Raw genomic sequence first — 24,194 nt, forward strand, 5'->3', positions numbered from 1 at the left:
GTCCTTGACTCAAAAGAGTTCATTTAGTGACCATTCAAAGTTACGACACTGAAAAAACTGACTCGTGATCATTTTTCACACTTACAACATGAGCAAAATTCAGATGCTTGACAACTGACTCATATTTACGACGGTTGCAGTGTCCCAGAGTCATGTGATCCCCTTTTGTGACCTTCTGACAAGTAAAGTCAATGGGGAAACCAGATTCACTTAACAACCCTGTTACTAACTTAACAACTGCAGTTATTCACTTAACAAATGTGGCAAGAAAAGTCGTAAAATGGAGCAAAACTAACTTAACAAATTTTTCACTTAGAAACATAAATTTTGGGCTCAGTTGTGGTCTACGTAGAGGATTACCTGTATTGTGCAAAATAAACTAAAAATACTTAATTGGTTTACACAGTGCAGTTTATAGGTACAGAATATTATATTGTCCTCACTATGCCTGAACATTTGGCCTGGGAACAAGGGTTCTAAATGCTGAAATTAACCCAGATTGGCATTCTTGTTTTCCTTAAAACAGGAGTAAAGTGCCTCAGTGAGTAACCAAGACCAGATACTGAAGGATCTCTTATGCTCCTATGACTCTTCTGATACCTGTTTGTGCGCCATCTCTGAACATACTTTTGGCTCCTGAGGCTATCTTTGGTGAAAAGTATTCTCTGGTTGTGCCACACAACTGCAGTTCCCTTCAAGAAAAGCTATTAAGCCTTTTTGGCAGAGCCTGACTTATGTTGGCCTTTGTCGGTGAAATTAATTGGTTTTCTTTGGGCACTAGTTAAATGATCAATGATCTCATGACTTTGTTTTAGCGTGTTTCAATTTGTCTGCTGTTGCCGTCTTTGTGTTTTCTGGTTTTAGGTTCTATTTGGTAAATCTGCCTTGAGGGCCATTCGCAAAAAGGCACCATCCTAATTTGAAAAATCAACAAACTTGAAAAGTTTGGGAATACTTGTACTTCTGGAATTCACATTTTGGAATTTTGCCGAAGGCCAGACTGTTTACCAATTAGACTGTAGGCATATGCATAGTTTGCATGCATACGTCAGATTTTCAGAGGGGGGAAAAGTTTTGTCTGCGATAGTAATTTGCATCTTATAATAAGGAAGCCAGTTATGAGATGCTGGTGGACTTATGCAGAGAATCAAGCTTGGACATACATACCCATTATGAGTGCTTTCCTTCATGATGAGATAGGTCCTCATTGTGCACTGTATAATGAATTTTGGAAGACACAGATGCTTATTGTTGATAGTTTTTCTGGGGTTAATTCTTCCCCTGATTACATACAAACCTTTCATTAATGCTAATGGTAATGGCAATTGCGTGCTAAACGAAGAGGAGAAAGAACTTTCTGTGCCAGGGATCACAGTTAAATTTTAAAAGTCATGGTAAGGCTTCCTGTAATGAGATTATAACTATATTAGCAATTTTAGAAAATGGTATCTGAGTTAGCTGTCTCTGGTAGCTGTCTCTTATAACATAACTCTTCCATGTTAAAAGTCATTTTATCTTTTCTTTCTTTAAGAAAAAGAATGTACTCTTTCATTGGAGCTAGGTATGTGTTGAGCTGTTCCAAAATTCTGAGTGACTTCTGAATTATAGACATATTCTACATTTATAGAATATAAAACTACATGCAAAAATGTGCAAAAATGTAACTTCAGTGGTGGACTTTTTGATAGCAGTAACTTTTGGGGATTCAGTCTCATATCAGAGTTACTTTATAATATAGCATGCAAGTTTTCTTTGGAAAAAAATTGATGGTAGAATTTGAGGCATTACAAAACAGTAACAGCTGCCTTATAAAAAGATACTATATATATATAGTGCAGCACATTCAGAAATGCCCATAGTGTAATTACAAAGACACAGAACAGCTGCATTTATAAAATATTTATTAAGTTATACAAAGCCTAGCTATACTGTGTGTGATGAGGAATTAGATGGTATAAAAATACAGGATTCAATTACTCCAAATTTCTCTTCTAGTATATTGCATGATTTCATCCAAGATACATCTCTCCATATTAGCCCTCCCACCGTCATAGCTTGCAGATCTGTTGAACAGCAATATTTACAATGTCCAGCCATTGTAATGTCCATGAGTTTTAAATCCAGTTCATTTGGAAGGATCTGTGTTGACAAAAATTCTTATATACTTATTCCACCAGCCAGGAAGCACTGATGGTATTTCTCACTGTTCTAAAGAAGACATGCAGATTGCCAGGAATAGCTGACTTTTTTATGTATCATTTTTTTTAAAAAAAATCTTAAATTATTGCTTGTTTTTTCTCATCATGATTATCTAGCAAACAAGTGTGTCAGTAATGAAACCACAATCAATAAGAAGCAAGCACTTCTATCTTAGGATCTCTTCAATCCTACTTTGAAGATTTTGATAATTTGATATTTGATTGAATCCAGACTGAATTAAGAAATCATCTTATGGGAATGTTCAGCTTCTAATTTTTAAAAATATTTTAAAAATACATTTTAAAATTCCACTACTAAATTTTATATATGGCAATTGTGTTATATAGGTCTTGTGCTACCACTTCTTCTTTCCTTATAGTAAATTCTTTAAACAAGGACCACAGCTGACCAGATTTTCAGAAGTTCCACAATTCTCTCCTGAAAATCTGTAGCTTGTTAAACTTCCCTCATTTTTTCCTGATCCATGTTTTCAACATTTTTATCAATATATATAAATGGACATACAAACTTCTGTCTTGCAAATATAGTATATTTAGCATTTAAATATGTATTTTAAAATATTTGATATCCTTTACTTACGTTCTTGTATCACTATCTTTAACTTTTAACTCCTAAATTATAATAATTATGCTTAGTATGAAATAATGAGAGTCAAAAGTCATACATTCTAAGAGCATCTAACTTGAGGAATGCTGGACTATATAACAACAGAGAGGCAACATAGCCAATTGTATATATAGGTAGAGAGCTATGAGCAAGATAACATTTGTATATAAGGGTGGTAAACCATAAAAGCAATAAGCCTTCAGTTATGTTTCTTTCCAATCTTATTTCTTACCTGTCAGGCTTAGTTCAGAAGTATATACCTTAGAGGATAGACAATAATTGTGAAAAAATTCCTTCTAAAATAATTTGATCATTTATCCTGCTGTTTTTCTGTCTTTCCCTCAGTTATATTTTTATACAATGCCTTGAAACTAGATTTTTACATCTGATTAGAAAGAATCCATCTTCTATTCTAGTCCTAAATGAACTAAACTAAATGATAGATACATAACTTGTATGGGGCATTAATATAATGAACTAAACTAAATGATAGATACGTAACTTGTATGGGGCATTAATATAATTCTAGATTTAAATAGTTTCTTCTGTTAAAATATATCTAAATGAGCAAAAAAATTCCTATATATTTCTGTAAAAGTTGTTTAAAATATATTACATATTTTATGAGCTTAATTCTAAAGGAACATGTGTAGGATTGGTGGACTTAAATTGCCTTGTTTGTACATTTTGCATATTGTATATATAACTATCAGGAGATCTTTTTGAACCCAGTGCAATTTATCATGGAATAGATGAATGAGAATGAGTTTTCATTATTGATTTGAACATATCCAGAATAGAAAAGAAATGGGACATTGACCCTAGATTTAGGCAAGCATTCCTTTGCCACAACATAAGTCAAAAAAGGCCTCTCTAGTAATCCATTCCCAAAGTAACTAAATAGATTCTTTCAGTGAAACCTGCTGGTATGAATGAAGAACACTTTCCTGCTTATTATTATTATTATTATTATTATTATTTGGATTTCTATACCGCCCTTCTCCCTAAGGACTCAGGGCGGTGTACAGCCAGATTAAAAAAAACATGCAGAACAAATATTAAAAACAATTAAAAGATATATAAATTTGGCCCAATTAAAACTCATTTACCAATTAAAAACGTTTAAAACATTTAAAAACAGTTAAAAATTTCATCTTAAGCCAGCCCGGCTTGTTTAAATAAATGGGTTTTAAGGGCGCGACGGAAGGCACTGAGGTCTTGGATTCTCCTTATCTCTGGGGGGAGCTGATTCCAGAGGGTAGGTGCCCCCACAGAGAAGGCTCTCCCCCTGGGGGTCACCAGCCTACATTGTCTGGCTGATGGCACCCCGAGGAGGCCCTCTCTGTGGGAGCGCACGGGTCGATGGGAGGTCGTTGGTAGCAGCAGGCGGTCTCGAAGATAGCTAGGCCCTATGCCATGGAGCGCTTTAAAGGTGATAACCAACACCTTGAAGCGCACCCGGAAGACAACTGGGAGCCAGTGCAGCTCGCGCAGGAGCGGTGTTACATGGGAGCGCCATGCTGCTCCCGTCACTACCCGCGCTGCTGCGTTCTGGACCAGCTGGAGCCTCCGGGTGCTCCTCAAGGGGAGCCCCATGTAGAGAGCGTTGCAATAGTCAAGGCGAGAGGTGACGAGGGCGTGAGTGACTGTGCACAGGGAATCCCGATCAAGAAAGGGCCGCAACTGGCGAATCAGGCGAACCTGACAAAAGGTCCCCCTGGTTACAGCCGTCAGATGTTCCTCCAAGGACAGCTGCATATCCAGGAGGACTCCCAGATTGCGAGCCCTCTCTGTGGGGGCCAATGACTCGCCCCCAATAGTCAGTGATGGAGTCAACTGACTATATCGGGATGCCGGGAGCCACAGCCACTCAGTCTTGGAAGGGTTGAGCTTGAGCCTGTTCCTCCCCATCCAGACCCGTACAGCCTCCAGGCACTGGGACATCACTTCAAGGGCATCGTTGGGGTGGCCTGGGGTGGAGATGTACAGCTGGGTGTCATCAGCGTACTGGTGGTATCTCACCCCAAAGCCACGGATGATCTCACCCAGCGGCTTCACATAAATGTTGAACAGAAGGGGCGAGAGGACCGATCCCTGCGGCACTCCACAAATGAGAGGCCTCGAGGTCGACCTCTGCCCCCCTGCCAACACAAACTGCGACCGGTCGGAGAGAAAGGAGGAGAACCACCGCAACACGGTGCCTCCCACCCCCAACTCTTCCAGCCGGTGCAGCATGATACCATGGTCGATGGTATCAAAAGCCGCTGAGAGGTCTAACAGGACCAGAACAGAGGAACAACCCCTGTCCCGAGCCCTCCAGAGATCATCAACCAACGCGACCAATGCCGTTTCTGTGCTGTGCCCAGACCTGAAACCCGACTGGAACGGATCTAGATAAGATGTTTCCTCCAGGAATTGCGGAAACTGTCGTGCGACCACACTCTCAACAACCTTCGCCATAAAGCGAAGGTTGGAGACAGGACGATAGTTGGCCAATATTGCCGGATCCAGGGACGGCTTCTTGAGGAGAGGCCTCACCACCGCCTCTTTCAAGGCGGTGGGGAAGTAACCCTCACTCAACGAAGCGTTGATAACACCCTGGAGCCAGCCTCGTGTAACCTCCCGGGAAGCCAGTACCAACCAGGAGGGACACGGGTCCAGTAAACATGTGGCCGCACTAAGTCTCCCCAAAATCCTGTCACATCATCAGGAGACACAGCATCAAACTCCTCCCAGATAACATTCTCAAGACTATTCCTCGTCACCCTGCCCTGATCTACCCAGTCAGAGTCCAAATCCCCCCGGATCTGGGCGATTTTGTCATACAGGTATTGTCCGAAATCCTCCGCCCTGCCTTCTAAGGGATCCTCCCGCACTCCTGGATGGAGCAGGGCGCGGGTCACCCTAAACAGGGCAGCCGGACGATTCCCTGATGACGCAATAGAGGCGGAAAAGTAGTTAGACTTTGCCGTCTCTATCGCCACTAGGTAGGCCTTAATATGCGACCTTACCAGTGTTCGATCAGATTCAGCGAGACTGGCCCTCCAACCGCTCTCCAGGCGTCTTTTCCGGCGCTTCATTTCCCTCAGCTCCTCAGTAAACCAAGGAGCCGCATGGGATCGGCATCGGGTCAGAGGCCGCAAAGGCACAACTCGGTCCAAGGCCCCACCAGCCGCCCGATCCCAGGCGGCTACCAGGTCCTCGGCCGAGTCATGTGCTAGATCCTCAGGAAATGGCCCAAGCTCCGTCTGGAACCTATCAGGATCCATCAGGCGCCTGGGGCGGATCCATCTAATTGGATCCACCTCCCTGCGGCGAGGGGTCGCGGTTCGAAGATCTAGGCGAAGGAGTGAGTGGTCAGACCATGACAAGGGTTCCATGTCTATATCCCCTATAACAAGACCACTCAACCACTGGCCAGAGACAAAAATCAGATCCAGAGTGTGACCTCCCCTGTGAGTAGGGCCATGAACTAACTGGGTCAGGTCCATGGCCGTCATGGAAGCCATGAACTCCCGAGCCACCTCAGACGTTTCACCGACGGATGGCAAGTTGAAATCACCCATGACTAAAAGCCTGGGTGTATCTACTGCCACCGTGGCTATCACGTCGAGTAGCTCAGGTAGGGCTGTTGCCACGCGGCAGGGAGCCAGGTACGTAAGCAACAAGCCCATCTGAACCCCACGGCCCCACCTCACAAGGAGGGACTCACATCCGGCTATCTGAGGCACAGTGGTCTCCCTCGGACCCAGATCCTCGTTAATAATAACCGCCACCCCCCCGCCCCTCCCCTGAGCCCTCGGCTGATGGAATGCTCTGAAGCCTGGTGGGCACATTTCAACCAGAGGGACGCCACCCTCCGGGCCCAACCAGGTCTCCGTAATACCCGCCAGGTCCGCTCCTCCCTCTTGTATAAGATCGTGAATGAGGGGGGCCTTATTGACCACGGACCTGGCATTGCACAGCATCAGCCGAAGGCCCAGCTCCTGAGTATCTAAGCCACCTAGTATCCGAGCAGAGCCTTGGGGACCGGGGCAAGCAATTGCTCTCAGACAGCAAGTGCGAGCCCCCAGCACCTGATGTGGTCCCCTGCTCCCGCCATATCTGCCCCTCCCATTCACCGTGCCGATGGTACAGCCCTCATAGATATCGTCCCCCATCCCTTTCCCAATCCCTCGTCCGGTGCCCCCCGGATCGTTACCCTGTGCCGGGCACGGCTCTGACCCTGGTGGATTTCCCCCCCAATCCGCCTTAGTCGTCTTCCCAATATCTTTAAAAGAATAATTACAACCCCCTCCCCCAGAACCCCTTAAAATCTTTAAAAATTTCCCTAAAAAGCCCCATAAATTCTTCCTTGCTCCATGCCATCTCTCCGGACTCCAAAGTCCGTCATCGAGATAGGCCCTCGATAATGTGGGGGGCCAAATCTGCGAGAGGGGAGAATCTCGCAGGGCGAGGAGTTCCGACACCGAATACATATAGCTATCAAGGGGAAACAGTCCAAGGGTGGGGGACCACTGATGTTATAAGCGTAGGGAAAATTCCAGTCCATGGTCAGGCTGCCAAGCTCCACTGTCCTCTCACGACAGTGGCTAAGGAGGTGCATATCATTCGACCCCGAAAGTTTCCAGGGTGGCCGTCTCTCACCAGGCCAATCCATGGAGACTTTGATAGAAAGCTCAAGGGTGAGGATAGCCATATTCCGCCTCCTCGGCCCCATGTCCATAGAACCAGTATCCCTCCTGGGATTAGCAGCATCAGGGAATCCAATATCCAGCTCAAAGGAGGTTTAAGTTCGTAAATGTTCGTCAGAAAAGTTCTACATGGTAGGGAATCCAGACAGGCCAGATGGAAATGGGAGTCATTCCACTTACCCAGAAGCAGCACCAGATCTAATTTGACTGATTCTCCACAAAAGTTGTGTAGAGCTGGACTTATTTACCATTTGGGTGGTAGACTTCAGCTGATATTTCCACGAACGCATCCATGTTTCTTCCAATATTTCCTGTTGTTTAGTTTCCCAATTGAGTTAGGCTCAGTCTTTACTGAGTCTTTACTCTTTTAACATTCAAAAGCTTAAGTGATAAATTTAAACCCCCCAAGAATTATTTATTTATTTATTTATTTATTTATTGTATCATCTTTTGAATGAACTCTTTATTTTTGCAGGTTACTTGAGACCATTTTTGCTTCTGTTGGATACAATTTTAAGTATGTGTGAACAAACATGACACTTCTTTAAAAAAAATAATTAAAGGCAGGTGTGACCTCTGGGCTAAGAACCAGGATCAGGTCTTCTTAGCTATTTCATATTCCAGAGAATATTAAAACTTCGGGCTGGATTGAAAGGTTAAGGGGGGGTGGGTGGAATCCAGGAAGAAAGTGGTAGCAAATCCTTCTAAACTGCTGCCAGTAAAATTGCAAAGAAGTGTATTATCAATTCCCCAGGAGCTGTGTTTCACTTGAAGAAGAGCTTTATCCTCTTTATGTTGGATAACAGAAGATATATCCCACACAGTTCAAATCTAATTTTAGTTAGCTAATATGTCTGCTGCTTTAAACCATTCTGCCAAGTTGCTTCTCATGTTATGTGCCGAAATTATCAATGTACTTTTCTTGCATTTTATGTATATAGATAATACAAACTTTTGTCACATGCACTGCATGTTAGTGCAGGTGCAGTAGGTATTTTAATATATTGTCTTGTCTTTGTTACTCTGAATTGTATCTTGTGGTTTTTCAGAATTAAAACCACCATATGAGAGAGAGACTGAGACATCTTTTTGCAGTTCCTCTCCTGCCATGCATTACTTGAAGCACAGCAGATAGCCATAAATACTAGATCTTGGACATTTTATAGGGTTGGTTTTTATAATTATTATCTGTTGCACTAGTACATGGATGAGGGAAACAGTTCCATAAAGATATCCTGGATTAATACTTTCACAGTCCTTCTCAGTTGGCTTGTTTAAATAAGGTTGACAGGAGTTGAACTCCAAAATATTTGAAGGGCACTAGGTTACCTGCTGAAGTTCTATGGATTTCACTATGGGGCCTAGAAACTAATTGTTATGTTCTCTTCACTGAAGTCCTGAAGTAGATCCAACCTACAAAACATGTAGCTAGCAAAGTACAGCAAGCAAGGAACTCTTGAAGTGCCAGATTGTACTTCACCCAGCGCATTCAGTTTCCTATCAATTACTATCACGTTCCACAGTGAAGGAATCAATATGCTTTTGGGATCTGCAGAGAGATGTTCAATTGCTCCAGTTTTGCAGTGCTAAGTTTGCTGTCGTTCAGAACAGATGACTAGCAGGTGTTTTTTGTTTGTTTGTTTGTTTGTTTGTTTTAGCATACTGACAAAAACTAGGGAGCTAATTGTAAAAATCTAATGCATATATGGGCACTCAGCAGTTTGCAGCCCTCAACCATTTTATATGCATTCTGTTCCCTCCTTTCTGCCTAATTAGTATCGTAAGCAATTAAGCACATTGATTAGTGGTCTCTTCTCTTGTTTCTAGCAATGATCATTGGGAGAATCTGACAGACTCATCATAATCCTATTGTGTAAGTCTATATTTATAGTTCTTTCTCTATGAGATTCTGTAGGAATCCCACTAGAAGCAAACGTTTTCGACTGTAATGGGATACCATTAATGCTTCTGAAAAATTTCTTGCATCCTTGATCCTGCTAATATTGCCTGCTTGTCTGAACTTAAAAATGTATGTCAAATGTATGTTTCACATTATTGAAATTTCTCTTCCTCATTTGTTTGACTAAGAGTCAGTGCATATAAGCACTGTAGAAATACATCCAGGCGATATTTGTTATGTTCCCATGATTTTGCCATCATCTCATCCCCAGACCACAAGTCATTACTGAAATAGTATTTATTTATTTATTTAATTAATTAATTAATTAATTTATTTATTTATTTATTTATTTGTCGCATTTCTATGCCGCCCAACTCCCTGGGGACTCTGGGCGGCTTACAACAAAAAATAATGCAAACAATATACCATAAAAGTTGTTTTAAAAAAAAACATTAAAAATCCATACACTTCATTCATGGCCGGGCCTCGCAAGATTGCAGCAGCGAGATCAATGGCCCCAGGCTTTCCGGAAAGGCCAGGTCTTCACCGCTTTCTGGAAGGCCAATAGGGTGGGGGCGGTCCGGACCTCAGGAGGTAATTGGTTCCAGAGAGCCGGGGCAGCCACAAGAAGGCCCTCCCCCATGGGCCCGCCAGCCAACATTGTTTAGCTGACGGGACTCAGAGGAGACCAACTCTCTGGGATCTTACCGGTCATTGGGAGCTATGCGGTAGAAGGCGGTCTCGAAGATAGCCTGGCCCTAAGCCCTGTAGGTCTTTAAAGGTAATAACCAACACCTTGAATTGTGTCCGGAGACTGATAGGGAGCCAGTGCAGCTCACAGAGAATTGATGTAATGTGGGTGTATCTAGGTGCACCCACAATAGCTCGTGCGGCTGCATTCTGGACCAACTGTAGTCTCCGAACACTTTTCAAGGATAGCCCCATGTAGAGCGTGTTGCAATAATCCAACCGTGAGGTGACAAGGGCATGAGTGACTGTGAGGAGAGCCTCCTGAACTAAGTAGGGTCGCAGTTGGTGCACCAGGCGAACCTGTGCAAAAGTCCCCCTAGCCACAGCTGTCAGATGTTGCTCTAATCTTAGCTGTGAGTCTAGAAGGACACCCAGATTGCGAGCCTGTTCTGAGGGGGACAATTTCTCCCCCCCTCAGGACCAGAGATGTACAATCAACATAGTCTTTAGGACGCAATACCCACAGCCATTTGGTCTTGTCTGGGTTAAGTCTGAGCCTGTTGACTCCCATCCAGACCCTCACAGCCTCCAGGCTCCAGAGTATTTTCCCTCTGATTCTGAGACTCTCCTATACTATTTCCAAAGTACTGTATATAAAATCTGTTAGGCATTGTCACCCTTTACTTTGGAGGGAAGCTAAGTGTGTGCAGTGATTCAAAACACAGTCAGCTGAGGCAGTGTCCGCACTATACGGTAGACTAAGAAACTAATATCATGAAGATATTTAAATATTTTCTATTTAAATAGTTAGAGTAACACAATCTTGAAAATCTAAAAGTACTTCCTCTGTCCTTCCCTTTATCTTTGTGTGAACTAAGGAGAGGTTTGTTTGAGGCAGTTTTTTCAAGTTATTTTTTCGACCCAGGCTCAAGCTCTGCTTATTTGACTGTTGCCTTGGTAGCAACTTTTCCTCCATCCTTCAAAGCCATTCCTTATGTCCTTTATGGATAGGATTCAGCCACGAGGACTACAAATGCTATACTGGTATAGTTTACTGTCAATTCAAAGATAGAAATTAACTCAATTTCTATCTAGGGAAAGAGTTAAATTCTATTTCTTTCTCATAAGCAATAGATACCTTTCTACAATGATAAAGAATTAAGTTTGGCAAAGAGAAAAGTGAAGTATGAAGGAGATATTTAAAAACTATTTTTCTTTTGCTGTTTTTACTGCTTGCTTCTCTAAGGAGCTTTCTTCTTTAGTTTTTTACAAAATGTCCTGGTGATATAAATTATATTCCTAGGCTCCTATCATTTGACTCTTCTGTGTTGAGATCAAGATTTATGCAACTTAATTTGCTCTGTTCTGTATTGCCAAATGGTATCTCCTTAAATGTCCATAGGCTGGCCACAGCATCATAATAGGTAACATTTGTAATGTTCCCTTATGCCTGCTTTCAGGTATCTATGTTTATGTCACACAATCCAGCTTTAATTTTGGGAAACAGATCCCTGTACACAGATAGCCACACATTCAGTAACCAGCAGTAAAGCTAATAAAGTAGTAAAGCAAATCTAAACAACAAATCTTCCCAGGAGAAATTCATTTATTGAAATAGCAACAGCTTGGGTCTACTGTGATTTATTATTGTAAAGATTGAGATTCAGCTGGTCTTTGTAATTTGAAGGGCTGGAGATTCAGCTCTAATTTCTTTGCCTCAGAATGGCTATTGGCAATTATAGTTTAATAGGACCTGTAAATGCAGTTTTTATTGCTGACTGTATTCAATCTCTGTGTTGTTAAACTAGAGATGTTAAGGGGTCTATAGTAAAGCAGTCCTGAAATGCTCATGGTTCTTCTTCATCCCTTGCATTTTGTATTTTATCATCTGATGATAAAATCCTTAATAAATTATCATTGTTGGATTATTTGGATATTTTTCATAGGTTATTTTTGTTTAGTTTAGTTTAGTCTTTAACATTCAAGATGGCATTGTGAACTATTATAATAATAGTCCATAAAAACAAAGCAAATAAAATCTCAAAGTCTCTATTTAAGCATAGTATAAATCTATTAAAGTTTTGGACACCAAAAAAAAAAAAAGAAAAAAACATAATGATTTTTAAAATGTGTAGGCTTCGGGCAGATCCTCCCAAAGAGATTTTTTTTGCAGGGATTACTGAGAAGGTCTTTACTACAATGCCAAATCTTACAGGCAGGTAGGTTCCCATGAAGAGATGATCCAAGTCATATGCTGCATATAGCCTGAGAGTTTAAAAATAGCCATTTGTGTTTTTCCTATAAATAAACATGAAACCACAACAGCTGTCTGATAATAGGCAACTTACCATTTGACCAGGTTAGAATCTTTTTGCTGAGTTAGTTGCAAAAAGCAACTTCGAAGGCACAATGCTTTAACAATTTATTGCAAGAAATTAATCTAGTTGTTCCCAAAGCATAAATAAAAGCATCCAGGCTATTTTAGTTTTGTTTTTTTAAATGGTTGGAGATGGTGGAGAAGCCTGAATCAGCATGAAGTATTTTGTTGTATTTCAGCTGGCAGCAGCATTGGTCAATCTTATCTGGACTCAAGCTAAACTGTGTTGAGCAAGATAACTACTTGGATCATTAGGAAATACCAGGGAACATGTTTTATTGAAATTCTTTAAATCACTTGTTATTTTAATGGTTTGTTGTAAAGGTTTTGAAAGATTGCCTTTTAAAAGTTAAAGTTTGACTTACTTTCCATATACAGTTGACAACATAAGCAACTAAACAATATGGTCTGTATGTGCTAATCGCTTCTAAGATACCTGCAATTTTGGTTTCTTTACATGCTGCACTTTAAATGGAAGCCAACAATTCAATTTTAAAAGATATAAAAAATGTAAATGGAATTATTTGTTATATAACTATGGAAAGAAGAGTTAGTGTGTCCAATTTTAGGAATCAATGAGTCCAGATGTTTAAAAAAGTGAACTATATTTATGATTTAAAAATGAAACTAATTCATCAGAATATTATTTCAGATCTATTGGGAACCATCAAAGAACGTTTAAAAATGGATAGACATTTAGAAATTCTTATGTTAGCAATTAAGAACATTCTTTAATTCACATGATTTGGTCTGGGTATACTGTAACTTTGTTTTCATTTCAAATTATTATTGATATGTATCAAGGATTTGCTGAAACTAAACCAGGGAGAGGCTCTTTTCATGATTACAGCTTCAGCTATATACTGCATCAAGTCATTTTACAAGGGGGCAAAAGGAACAAAACAAATGTAATTATAACCACAGTGACATATTGGAGTGGCAGGCACCAATACTATCCAGTCCCCTGCCTTTAGAGGACATGGGTTTGGAGACTGTGTCTTCATGAAGCATCTTTTGTCTTATACTCTTCAGCTCTTCTTCACCTGTTTGAGCTTTAAAGTTTTTCCTCTCCTGTGTTGAGGAAGAATAAGCAGCCTCTGATGCCTCATTAATGATGTTAGCGATGGCATAACCAGACCCAACACCCACTTGTCAAATTTGACTACTGCTGGCATGTTTCCATCCTGCCAATTGTTGGGTCATGCCCTCCATGTCTATTTTGGATTGGGGTGCGACCTGCAGAAGAGTTGATACTCTATTTCCCCAAAGGCATCTGCCTGCGCAATGTCTAACCAGCACTTCACCATGCCCTGTTCAGGCATTTTGTAGGATCCTTTTATATGTGGGTTTATATGTGGGTTTAGCATTCTTCTGGGCATATTTTTAAATAATGGATGACAGATAAACTGTATCAGTCCTTCTAAACACTATGCAGATTCGCATATGGTGACTGTGAATGCCATGACCTATAAATAGAATGTAACTGGCAATCTATTTGGACTAAGTTGTCATCCTCAAGCTTGGAAAAATATAAGCTATCACACAGCTGTGGGCTATGTAAGGCTTAATTATATGTGAGTGACAACTATGCCAAAATCTATCCTCCCATTTTGTGAAAGTTTTCTTCAATCAAAGATGCTTCTGATGTTCTTCTTGTGATTGTATGATAATGCCATTTCTTATGAATTGCATAATTAATTGTGTATCATTTTTGCAAGCCACTTAGATTTGTTTCTGATAGAAAAGGCATAAGATCAGTTGCTTGTCACATTAGAAGAATTATTCCAGAAACTCCACATTTAACCTCTGTCTGAAATGAATGACAAAAAGTGTTACATCTCAGTTGTAGAAAAATCAAAGCAGGAAATCAGTTACTTTCAAAGAGGGCTGTGAATCATTCAAAGCAAGGCATTAGTGGACAGCGGGGTTATTATAGTTGTTGCTTTTTGGCTTCCTGTTCAATGCAGCTTTTATAACAAAATATACAAGCTAATGCATTGATGCTTCCTAGGTCTACCAAGGAAAAAGAGAGAGAGAGAAAAATCCCACTATTTCTCAGGAAATAAGTCAGCTACATGTTCAGAAATTTAATTAGACATTTCCCTAGACATCTCTCTCTCTCTCTCTCTCTCTCTCTCTCTCTCTCTCTCTCTCTCTCTCCCTCTCTCTCTCTCTCTCTCTCTCTCTCTTTGTTTTATGCTGAAAATCATAACATGTCATTCATTATTTTCACTTCCCTTGCTAAAATACTTTCCAGACACAAATGTGTAAAGACTTGGTAGTCTAATGTCAAGTAAGCAATGTCTTGGACCCTAATTGTATTTTGTATTTTCTTTCTTCTCTTAGAAAAAAACAATTCTAAAGGGTTCAATTGAGTTATCCAAGATTAAATGTGTAGAACTTGTAAAAAGTGATGTCCCAGTTCCATGTCACTATAAATATCCTTTCCAGGTAAGTCACAACATTACAATCATCCTAAACATAACCAGTACATCAAACTTGCAAGTCATGCTTAATTCTTTTTAATTGACCAAAAGATTTAAGGGGTAAAACTGCTTAGGTGGTGAGAGGGAAACAGCTTATAGCATTTTCAGACTTGTTTCTATTTTTGATGCTAATTGGCATTTAAAAAAGAATCCAGCTGCTTTGTACAATATCTTTCTGATCAAATTTTATATATATAGTATAAACAGTATATAAAATTTAATTTTATGCACATATTCTTGCTGTTTCTTCCTTTGTCTATTTCAGCCTCTTGCTAACATTATTTTCACCTGCTGCAAAATACTTCCAATAGCATTTTTCTAATAGAAAGAAAACTCTAGAAACTCCCCACCCCATCTCCAAACACAAGTAATTAATTGGGGAGAAAACTTTTTGTTTCTTCTGGGGAATATGGGGCTTCTTTTGAGTGGGTTGTACTAAAGCAAGCCAGATATATAATAACATAAATGGCATGTGAAATCATTTTTCCCCTCAGCTGCAGCCCAAATGTTAGCTTCCTGTTTGGCAGTGAAATTAACGATCCATAGTGTGCTGCAAATATAGTGCCATTCAGAAAATCAAGAAAATTTTTTGATCCTAGTGATACAATTCATGATTGACCAAGGTATAGATAGCTTATGGTTTCTGTTTCTTACAGTTTTTTATAGTTTCTGTTTCTTAACAAATACAGAACTGAATATTTTTTGGGGAATTAAGAATTTTACAACCTCAGTTAGGTTTACTCTCTTTTAAAGAGAAAAATTATATTCCAGTCTGTGGAAATCTGTTGAAATTTTGCTAAGAAGAACTAACAATGAAATAATGGATCTTCAGTGCTTTTTATTATGTTTTATCCATTGTGTGAAAATATATGTAATTAGAATATTTATTATTTACTTTATTTACAAGTTCACTTTTCCCTCTAACATCACATTAGAAACCATTCATAGAAAGTGGGCTGATCCTGTTCAGTTTAGAATTGACTCTAAATCCTTTTTCCTCCCATCACAGATTTTTCATGACAACTATATGCTCTACATCTTTGCCCCCAACTTAGCAAGCTGCCAGAAATGGGTCATGGTTCTGAAAGAAGGTAATTTGTAACTCATCACATTGTAATACCTCAGGTCAACACCTCATTTGAAATTCAGTATATCAAGGTAACATACTGGCTAAGGTAATTAAAGGCTAAGAAATACTTATTGGACATAAGCTTTTGTGGCTTTGAAGTGACTTTTATATTCCTGTTTCCAGCTGCAGCCTTTAATTATTCTAATATCTCTTTTTAAAAAAAGTTGATGGCAAACTGTTAATGGGAAAGATTTATTTCACCTCCATATGCTGGGAATAATGTTTGAAGATGAAAGGGATATGTGTTTACCTACATATCTAATGAAATTATATGCTCCATCAATGACTCTTTACATAATAGCACATTAAAATAAAACAAGATTGGCCCTTATTACAGTGATAGCTTATTCTTCTATTATTTGTAGTAAGTACAATGGCGTGTGCACCATAATATCATGGTGAAATCTGTTCTTCAAACTTCAGGAGTTTTGTGTTTTGCTTTTTTTTAATCACAGTAAAAGTAACTTTTGCTTTTCTGACTCATGGTTAGGATGCTTTGGAATTTCATGAATACCTGCTCTCTTCTGTTTTATGGGGTAGAGGATGTAATGGAAGCAATTCTTTCCCATCAAGTGTAATCATTAAAATGACTCTCTAGGAATTTGGGAAATGGCAATCCCAATACACTTGCAGAGTATCAGATGGGGGGAAATGGTAAAAGCTGTTTATCATTATCAGGATTGCTCTGCTTGGAGTATCTGACATTTTCTCCATTTTAGAAACTAGGAACAACACCACTTTGGTGTCAAAGTTTCACCCAAATTTCTGGATAGATGGACGATGGAGATGTTGTGCTCAGCTAGAAAAGATGGCAACAGGCTGCATGGAGTATAGTCCAGCCAAGACTGGTAGGAAATTCAAAAACTTCTCTTCCAACAAGGCTTCAAGAATAATTTAAAGTATTGTTATATAAGCTATAGGACATCTGTAAAATGTGTATGAGAGAAGTTCAATAAAGCTTTATGTTTAATTCTGTTATTTTTATATAGTGGTTTGACTGCTTTGTGGTTTGGCTCAGGAGAGTGATCTGCTCACCATATGGCTTGAATCTGTAATGTGGATCTATTCATTTCCTTTGGGACTGAAGATTTCCATACTCATTGTTGTTCATCTATAAAACCAATAAATGTCTAAATGCTTAACGTCTCCATAATATGGTGCAAAGCAATGTGAAATGCCTGGAAAATCCACCTAGAATTGTTTTCTTATACTTCTTGCCCTGTGGTTGTGATGCAGTCACTCTTTAGAACATACAGTATGTGGATGGTATTGTTAGCTGGCATGCAATATATGGACTGTACATTAATTATACATCTTAAATAAGCAAAATATGTATTGCGGATTATCTACTTTAAGCACTAGGTTTCACTTTTGGATTCACTAGGATCTGTGAGTGGTTTTTCTTTCTGGTGCACAAGCCTCACTTCCTTTGCTCTGGCCTTTGTGTTTAAGGGCAATACTCTTATCCTCTTATCACCCATGTCCCGATTGTGGGTTGCTATTGTGACCATTGCCGGTTCCTACTCCAAATAAATGGCTGTCCAGTTAGCAAAGCTGTATTCCCTTTACATTGTACAGATATGTATTGTAGGTATTTTGCAAAAAGACAGATCTGCATATATATGAAATCTTTATCACAACACCGCTGACTCCCATATATCATAAAGAAAAAAGAATACTAGGTCCAAAGAAAAATATAGCTCTCAAAAACAAATTGGGACAACATTTACAATTTTTGTGAATTGTATTTCTATTTGTAAATTGTTTTTATTTTCTATTTAATTTAGTATACTTATAATTGTGATTAATTGTGTATTTGGCAGAACTTTCAGAAGTAGTTTATACGGAGTCAAGTGCTCATTTCCTAAAATTATTTCTTAACAAAAAGTGAGACCTGTTTGCTTATAGTTTTTAGTCATGATTCTTGATCCAGTCAGTACCTTACCAATTCCCTGGGTCATTGGAGATGTTCTACTTCAGCCCATGATTTAAAAATATAGGAAACAATAAATATACAGTTACTCTGTAGTCCTTGAAGACACTCAGGTTTATAACACTCTTAATATTTTTTTTCTGTTTGGTATGCACACGTTATGTTGATTTCATATGTTTTTCTTTCCCTAGCCTCTAGTAAACCTCTACCACCTACACCGGAGAATAACATGGTGAGCATCAAGATATGGGTAGTACTAATAGAGGAGCCATCATATTGTGCCATTGAACTGAAGTTCAGTTTTTGAAATGTTATATCAAATTTTTCATCTAAAATGTGGCTTAATGATTCCAATTTTTTGTAACATTTCTAGTTAAATTTTTAGTAATAGCTCTGCAATTTGTGATGATCATATTTCAATATCCATCTTTTGAATGATCTCATATGATGCCTTCTACTATTACTTTCTAAGAATACAGCAACTAGAGCCCAATTTGGTTAAAAAATGCAAGTCTCATTCATTCAGTATCTATTTATAGACAAAAGGCATAATATTGAGCCAATTTGGTCTAGAGGTTAAGGCATCAGGATAGAAAATGGGAGAGTGTGAATTCAAGTCCTGCCATACCCATGAAATCTGGGTACCAAAATTATTTGTAAAAATAATAAAGGCAGCCCACAAATAAATAAATAATAAATTTAAAAAGGCTAGCATGCCCTGCAGTTCTAATACAGGCACAGTATATCACATAACTCTAGAAATCTCCCTTTTTTGAAATATATGATTTAACATCGCTGACATACTATATATGTAATCAAATATTTTTTGCAGTCATTTTCTGCTTTTAATATGTCTTACTTTTTTTTTTTACAAAAACCAGAAATTATCACTAGATACCAAGGAATCTTCAGTAGTTGCCATTTATGATTATATTGCTCAGAATCCTCAGGAACTGACATTACGATGCAATGAGGAATATTATGTTATTGATAACTCCGAAGTCAATTGGTGGTTGGTTCAGGATAAAAATGGGTAGGTCTTTAGAAAAAAGAGACCTTTTCTTTTTTACAAAATGTATGTTCTAATTCCCTCCTATATGACATTTTCTCCATATGTTGTATGTTTCTTATTCATTTTGCTTTGGATTACTGCACTATACCTTAAGTATAGTCCATGATGAATGAGACACTTATATATGTTTTGTTACATTTTTCGTTAGATGGTGTAGACATTGATATTTGGACATAGATCAGTGGTACCGAACGTGATGCCCACGCCCCACAGGGCGGCAATTTGATTTTTAATGGGGGCAATTTGGAACCTTGTTTAAACCAAGTTAATGGCCTTTTAGGCTCCTATTCCATGTGAGTAGGAGTTCACTTTTTGAATAGTATTTTAGAGATGCTTAGGTTTGGCATAGCCAAAAAAAGGTTGGGAACCACTGACATAAATCTTTTTAACATTTATATGTTATTGTCTTTTACTAATCTAAATGAAATGTTAATACTGTATATATTGCAAGCCCATGTATGATATGACATATGTGAAATAATAAATAATGATATGCTTTGAAATAAAATTGAAAGTTTTACTTTCTGTATTCAGTAAGAAATGGTGCCAATTCCATCAGCAGAAGTTTTGGTACCCTATATTCTGCTCTAACAGACAATTTTAATCAAGTCAAGTCAATTTTAATTTTAATCAAGTCATATGCTGAAGTTTCTCATCTTTTAATTGAACAACTTATTTGTTGCAGGCATGGAGGATATGTGCCAAGCAGCTACATAGTAGCAAATTCACCAGATAATCTTCAAATATATAAGTAAGAATTTGCTGCTTCTTCATACTTCAAGAGACTAAGATATAACTGAAACTCTGAATTATGTAATATTTAAATCTTAACATTAAGATGTCAATTCAATTTTTATTAGAAAAATAAACTGATAATTCTCAAGCAATGTTGAGTTAGGTTAACTTTCTTTTTTTTTTTTCATAAGAAAGAAATGGAAATCTCAGTTTTCCTTTCCTTTTACCAGATGTGATCCTAGTCAGGACCAGCTGACCTTTGCCATCTTCTTATACTTGCTGTTGACAAGGCCTTCCAAAAGCTTGCAAGAAGGCTGTGCCCATCCTTCTCCAAATCATGCAATGCTTCAGAAGGATTTCAAAGGCACAGGCAGCCTCAGGAAGAAGGCCTGGCACAGCAAGCAGCTGCCTCACATAAGGCCAAGCATATGCCTTGTCAGCAGTGGAAGGAAAGAGATGGTGAAGGTCAGCTAGCGAAAGCAGGGTCTATGGAATGCAGGATGGTTAGAGCACCTGGTGCTTTGCACTGTGGCACTAGGGCAGCTGATTGTGCTATGGGCTTCTCAGCAGCAGCGGTGGGGTGGCGGTGCTGAGGCAGAAGTTAGAGGCCTGGTGGCAAGAGTAGCTGACTGAGACTGCCAGGTATCTAATCCAGCTTCCACTACCATCACTACCAAGGATTGCTCCTGTACAGGGTGGCCAGAAGGACAGAGATGGGGGGAGAGTTCAAGAGGAACTCTCCTTGCCAAGGCTCGAGACTGGGGGGAACCAAGACGGGAATGGCTTAAATTGGCGTGGTCCTTGAATTGTGACTGGTTGGATTCAGTTAACAATGACAATGGGCACTGCTGGCATTCATACTGTTAATCAGTGTGGTTGTGCTTTATGATCCCATTGCTTAACAATGGAAATTCTGGTTCCAATTACCATCATAATCTGAGGACTACTGGTATCTACAAAAATATCTTTTTATTTGCCATGATATCAAACATTAATGCTGTTTATGAATTGGTTCCACTTGACACGCAACATGTTTTGCTTTGTACTTAATCATTGCAGCTGGTACAACAAGAATATCAGCCGAAACAAAGCAGAAACAATGCTCAGGGAAGAGGTAAGATAAATCCCTTTAAATGGTACCCACATTTTACTGTACTTAAATCAATGTCTTGCTTCACTTACTTGGGCATATAGGAAATTAACATTCAGTGATGTAATAAGGAAATCAAGTAGTAGTTTTGAATTGAATTGGTTAAAAACCTTTAATTTGAATTGTCTAGTTTTGGCGGTTGTTGTAAATTATAATTCCCACTCATTGATCCTTAGTCTGTCAGTTTCCCTCATATGATTACTGAGCATATAAAATATAGGCAAAATCATTACCTATTCACAGCCTGAGTCTTTGGACGAAGACTGCTATTGGAAAACATGAGATACCAATACAGAACAAGCAAGAAGGAATTAGTTTACTTTTGGCGCAACTAAAATAAAAGCCAAATTCTAGCTTTCAGCTGCTTTTGAATATTTGGGGAAGCCAAAACAGCCCGACTGTTCAAATTAATTTGACAATATTACATCCCTGTTCATTCTCCATAATTTTGGGGTGTTTGGTCTGTTCCTTGTTAGACATCTTCTCATTTTCTTGCTTTCTTGTGCTTTTGCTTTGTTTTACTTTCCTTTAGGCAGATTGTGTGTGTATGTATGTGTATATTTACAAGCCTGAAGTATAAATGCCTTTATTATATGATTAACAATGGATACATTTGGTCCTCCAGTTAAAGTGCTGGGTTACCAGCAGGAAAACCCAAATATTAATCCTGCCTTAGGCACAAAGACAGTTGGGTAACTTTAGGTAAGTCCAGAGATGGGTTCAGATATTGTTACCACCAGTTCACTTTGCTTTGTGCACACCTTCTGTGCATGTGCCTAGCCTTCCGAGCATGTGCCCGGCTTTCCATGCATGTGCTTTGCTCACATGTGCACCTTCCGCGCAGGTGGCCAGCCTCAAAAATGTGGCTAAATTGGGCGGCATAGCACTGGGGTGAGTGGGTGGATCTCCGCTACCGGTTCAGGCGAACCGGTCTGAACTGGCTAAACACCACCTTTGGGCAAGTTCCTCTCTGTACAAACTACTACTGAAAAACATGTTGCCAAAAGAATTGCATTGACTTGTTCAGAAGTTCCCACAACTGGAATGAATGAATGAATACATGCATGCTTATGTAACATTTCAGACTTTAAAACTGGTCGTTTTACAGACTCCTTTGTAAATTCATTGTATTTCATCTTTCTGCAGTATAAAGAAGGAGCCTTCATGGTGAGAGACTCAAGGCAGCCTGGCACCTATACAGTCTCTGTCTTCACAAAAACATTAAAGTAAGCTAGATCTTAGGAAAGCTGGCATTTTTTAAAAAAAAATGAATTAAATAAAAATTAATATTCAATAAAACTTTGTCAGGCATTAGAAATAAATAAAAATAATTTATTGTAATATACGGATTTTTCATGACATTTTTTGCAGAACCTTCTCTTCACAATGTAATTTCTCTTCATCTTGTTTTTACATAATTTGATATTTCAAAATAAGGTATAAGTAGATGTTATGTTTAATATCCTGACTTTGTTATTAATACACTTTCTAATAATTGTTGTGCTAAAGGTCTACAATTGGAATATACTATTACTATCACTATTTTTAGGCTATAGATATTCTTGATGCCCTCTGAATTATTCATTTACTCTGCTCTGCTTGTCTGCTGCTTATTCCCCAAGGATCTGAGCAGCTAACAGTGTCAATTTATATAAAATGACCCCCTAATCCCAAATGAATTTAAAAGAGTACCGAAAAAATAAAAACCAAAACATACAAATATCCTGCACTCTCTGTAATATTACACTCTGTGTAATTGTAACACATAGAACAGGTAGCTTTTTTCACAATATTTCTAAAGCCCAAATGGATAAATATAACCAAACCTGCCAAAGAGTGTCAATGGACCCCTTACAAGGCTTCATCAGGTGACAATCCTTTAGTGATGGCACCCAGAAAGAGTTGACACTATTTAATCTGATTAAATGATGGATGAATATAGGAGGTTATCCCTCAGATAAACATACACTTCTTTTCAATATTAATTTCTAAACATTAACAGAAGGCATAATTTTGGTGTTGCTGCAACAATAAATAACTTAACATAAACAATTCCTTTTTACGACCCTATAATCCCTTAATTTGGGGTAGAGTTAGGGTGACTGGATGAACATGAGCATTTACTGGCCAAATGCCCTTCCTGATGCCTACATGGATATTTTTTCTTTGCACCTTAGGAAAGAAACATCTGCTGCTACCTAGAATTGAACTCTGAACCTTCCAAGTGGCCACCACACCACTAGGCCACCACACCACTCAATAAACAATTTACATATTTCTCTAAAAAGTAGTTTTCAGAAATATTGGTTCTTTAAATAATAATCCCAGAAAACACAATTATATGTTGCTATCTCTTCCAACTATTTATAGAAATGGTCTTCATTTTTTTAATAAAATAATAGAATATTATATCATTGATGTATTTATTTCAGTGACTGTTCGTTAATCTTTCCAAAGTCTAATCTTAATAGTTTCAGCCCAAATAAAGAATTACAGTTTTTATTTTCTGTATTTTTTTCATTTTCCTAAAGATGTTAAGTGTGGCTTTTCAGAGAACATTTAAGAAGAAAATATATATATAGTTCCACAGTAAAAAAAAAAAATACTGTGGAACTATATAGGTAGCAGACTCTAATAAAGTGGTTCATAATATTTATTCTATGGTTCAAACCCGAATTGGATTGACGCTTCATGAATCATTAGTCATTTTGCCTTACTTGGACATATTTAGCTGCCTTTACATTATTTTAAAGAGGCATATTTGCTATCTTTTTAGCAATGACAATAGCCCTGTTATAAAGCACTATCACATCAAGGAGACCAGTGACAAGCCCAAGAGGTATTACTTGGCAGAGAAACATGTTTTTGATTGTATTCCGGAATTGATCAATTATCATCAGTATAATGCAGGAGGTAAGTTCAGGCAAGACAAAGGTAAGAAGATGCAGATAACTTAATTCTAAGATTCTAAAAATAGAAGGAAAAATTATCTTCACATCTGTTTTAAATAATTCCTTATTATCAAAGCTCTTGTGATAAATGAATGTCAATTTATTTAGTATCATAAAATGCTGAAAGTTTCCTGAATACTGGATCTCTTACAGGAAAACTGTATTTGCCTTCTCTTTATATGTACCCCTGTTAAGTATAACTTTGAATTATATTGAAGAGAAACTATATAAATAAATGACAATTCTTTGCT

At 38.6% G+C, this 24,194-nt stretch overlaps 1 protein-coding gene across 1 annotated transcript in view; it reads left to right on the forward strand.

Moving 5' to 3' along the window:
• ITK (IL2 inducible T cell kinase) overlaps positions 1-24,194 on the forward strand; it is a 41,543-nt gene that overhangs the window by 4,529 nt on the left and 12,820 nt on the right. Inside the window, exons 2-10 of the mRNA XM_034401663.3 lie at positions 14,834-14,938; positions 15,983-16,064; positions 16,822-16,950; positions 18,227-18,267; positions 18,917-19,068; positions 19,793-19,858; positions 20,902-20,956; positions 22,139-22,218; positions 23,769-23,905. Coding sequence (XP_034257554.2) covers positions 14,834-14,938; positions 15,983-16,064; positions 16,822-16,950; positions 18,227-18,267; positions 18,917-19,068; positions 19,793-19,858; positions 20,902-20,956; positions 22,139-22,218; positions 23,769-23,905 — 847 coding nt within the window. The remainder of the gene's footprint in view (positions 1-14,833; positions 14,939-15,982; positions 16,065-16,821; positions 16,951-18,226; positions 18,268-18,916; positions 19,069-19,792; positions 19,859-20,901; positions 20,957-22,138; positions 22,219-23,768; positions 23,906-24,194) is intronic.

Source organism: Pantherophis guttatus, chromosome 2 (genome assembly GCF_059756535.1).
Source record: "Pantherophis guttatus breed Tessera chromosome 2, ASM5975653v1, whole genome shotgun sequence".
In the NCBI taxonomy this organism is placed as follows: Eukaryota; Metazoa; Chordata; class Lepidosauria; order Squamata; family Colubridae; genus Pantherophis; species Pantherophis guttatus.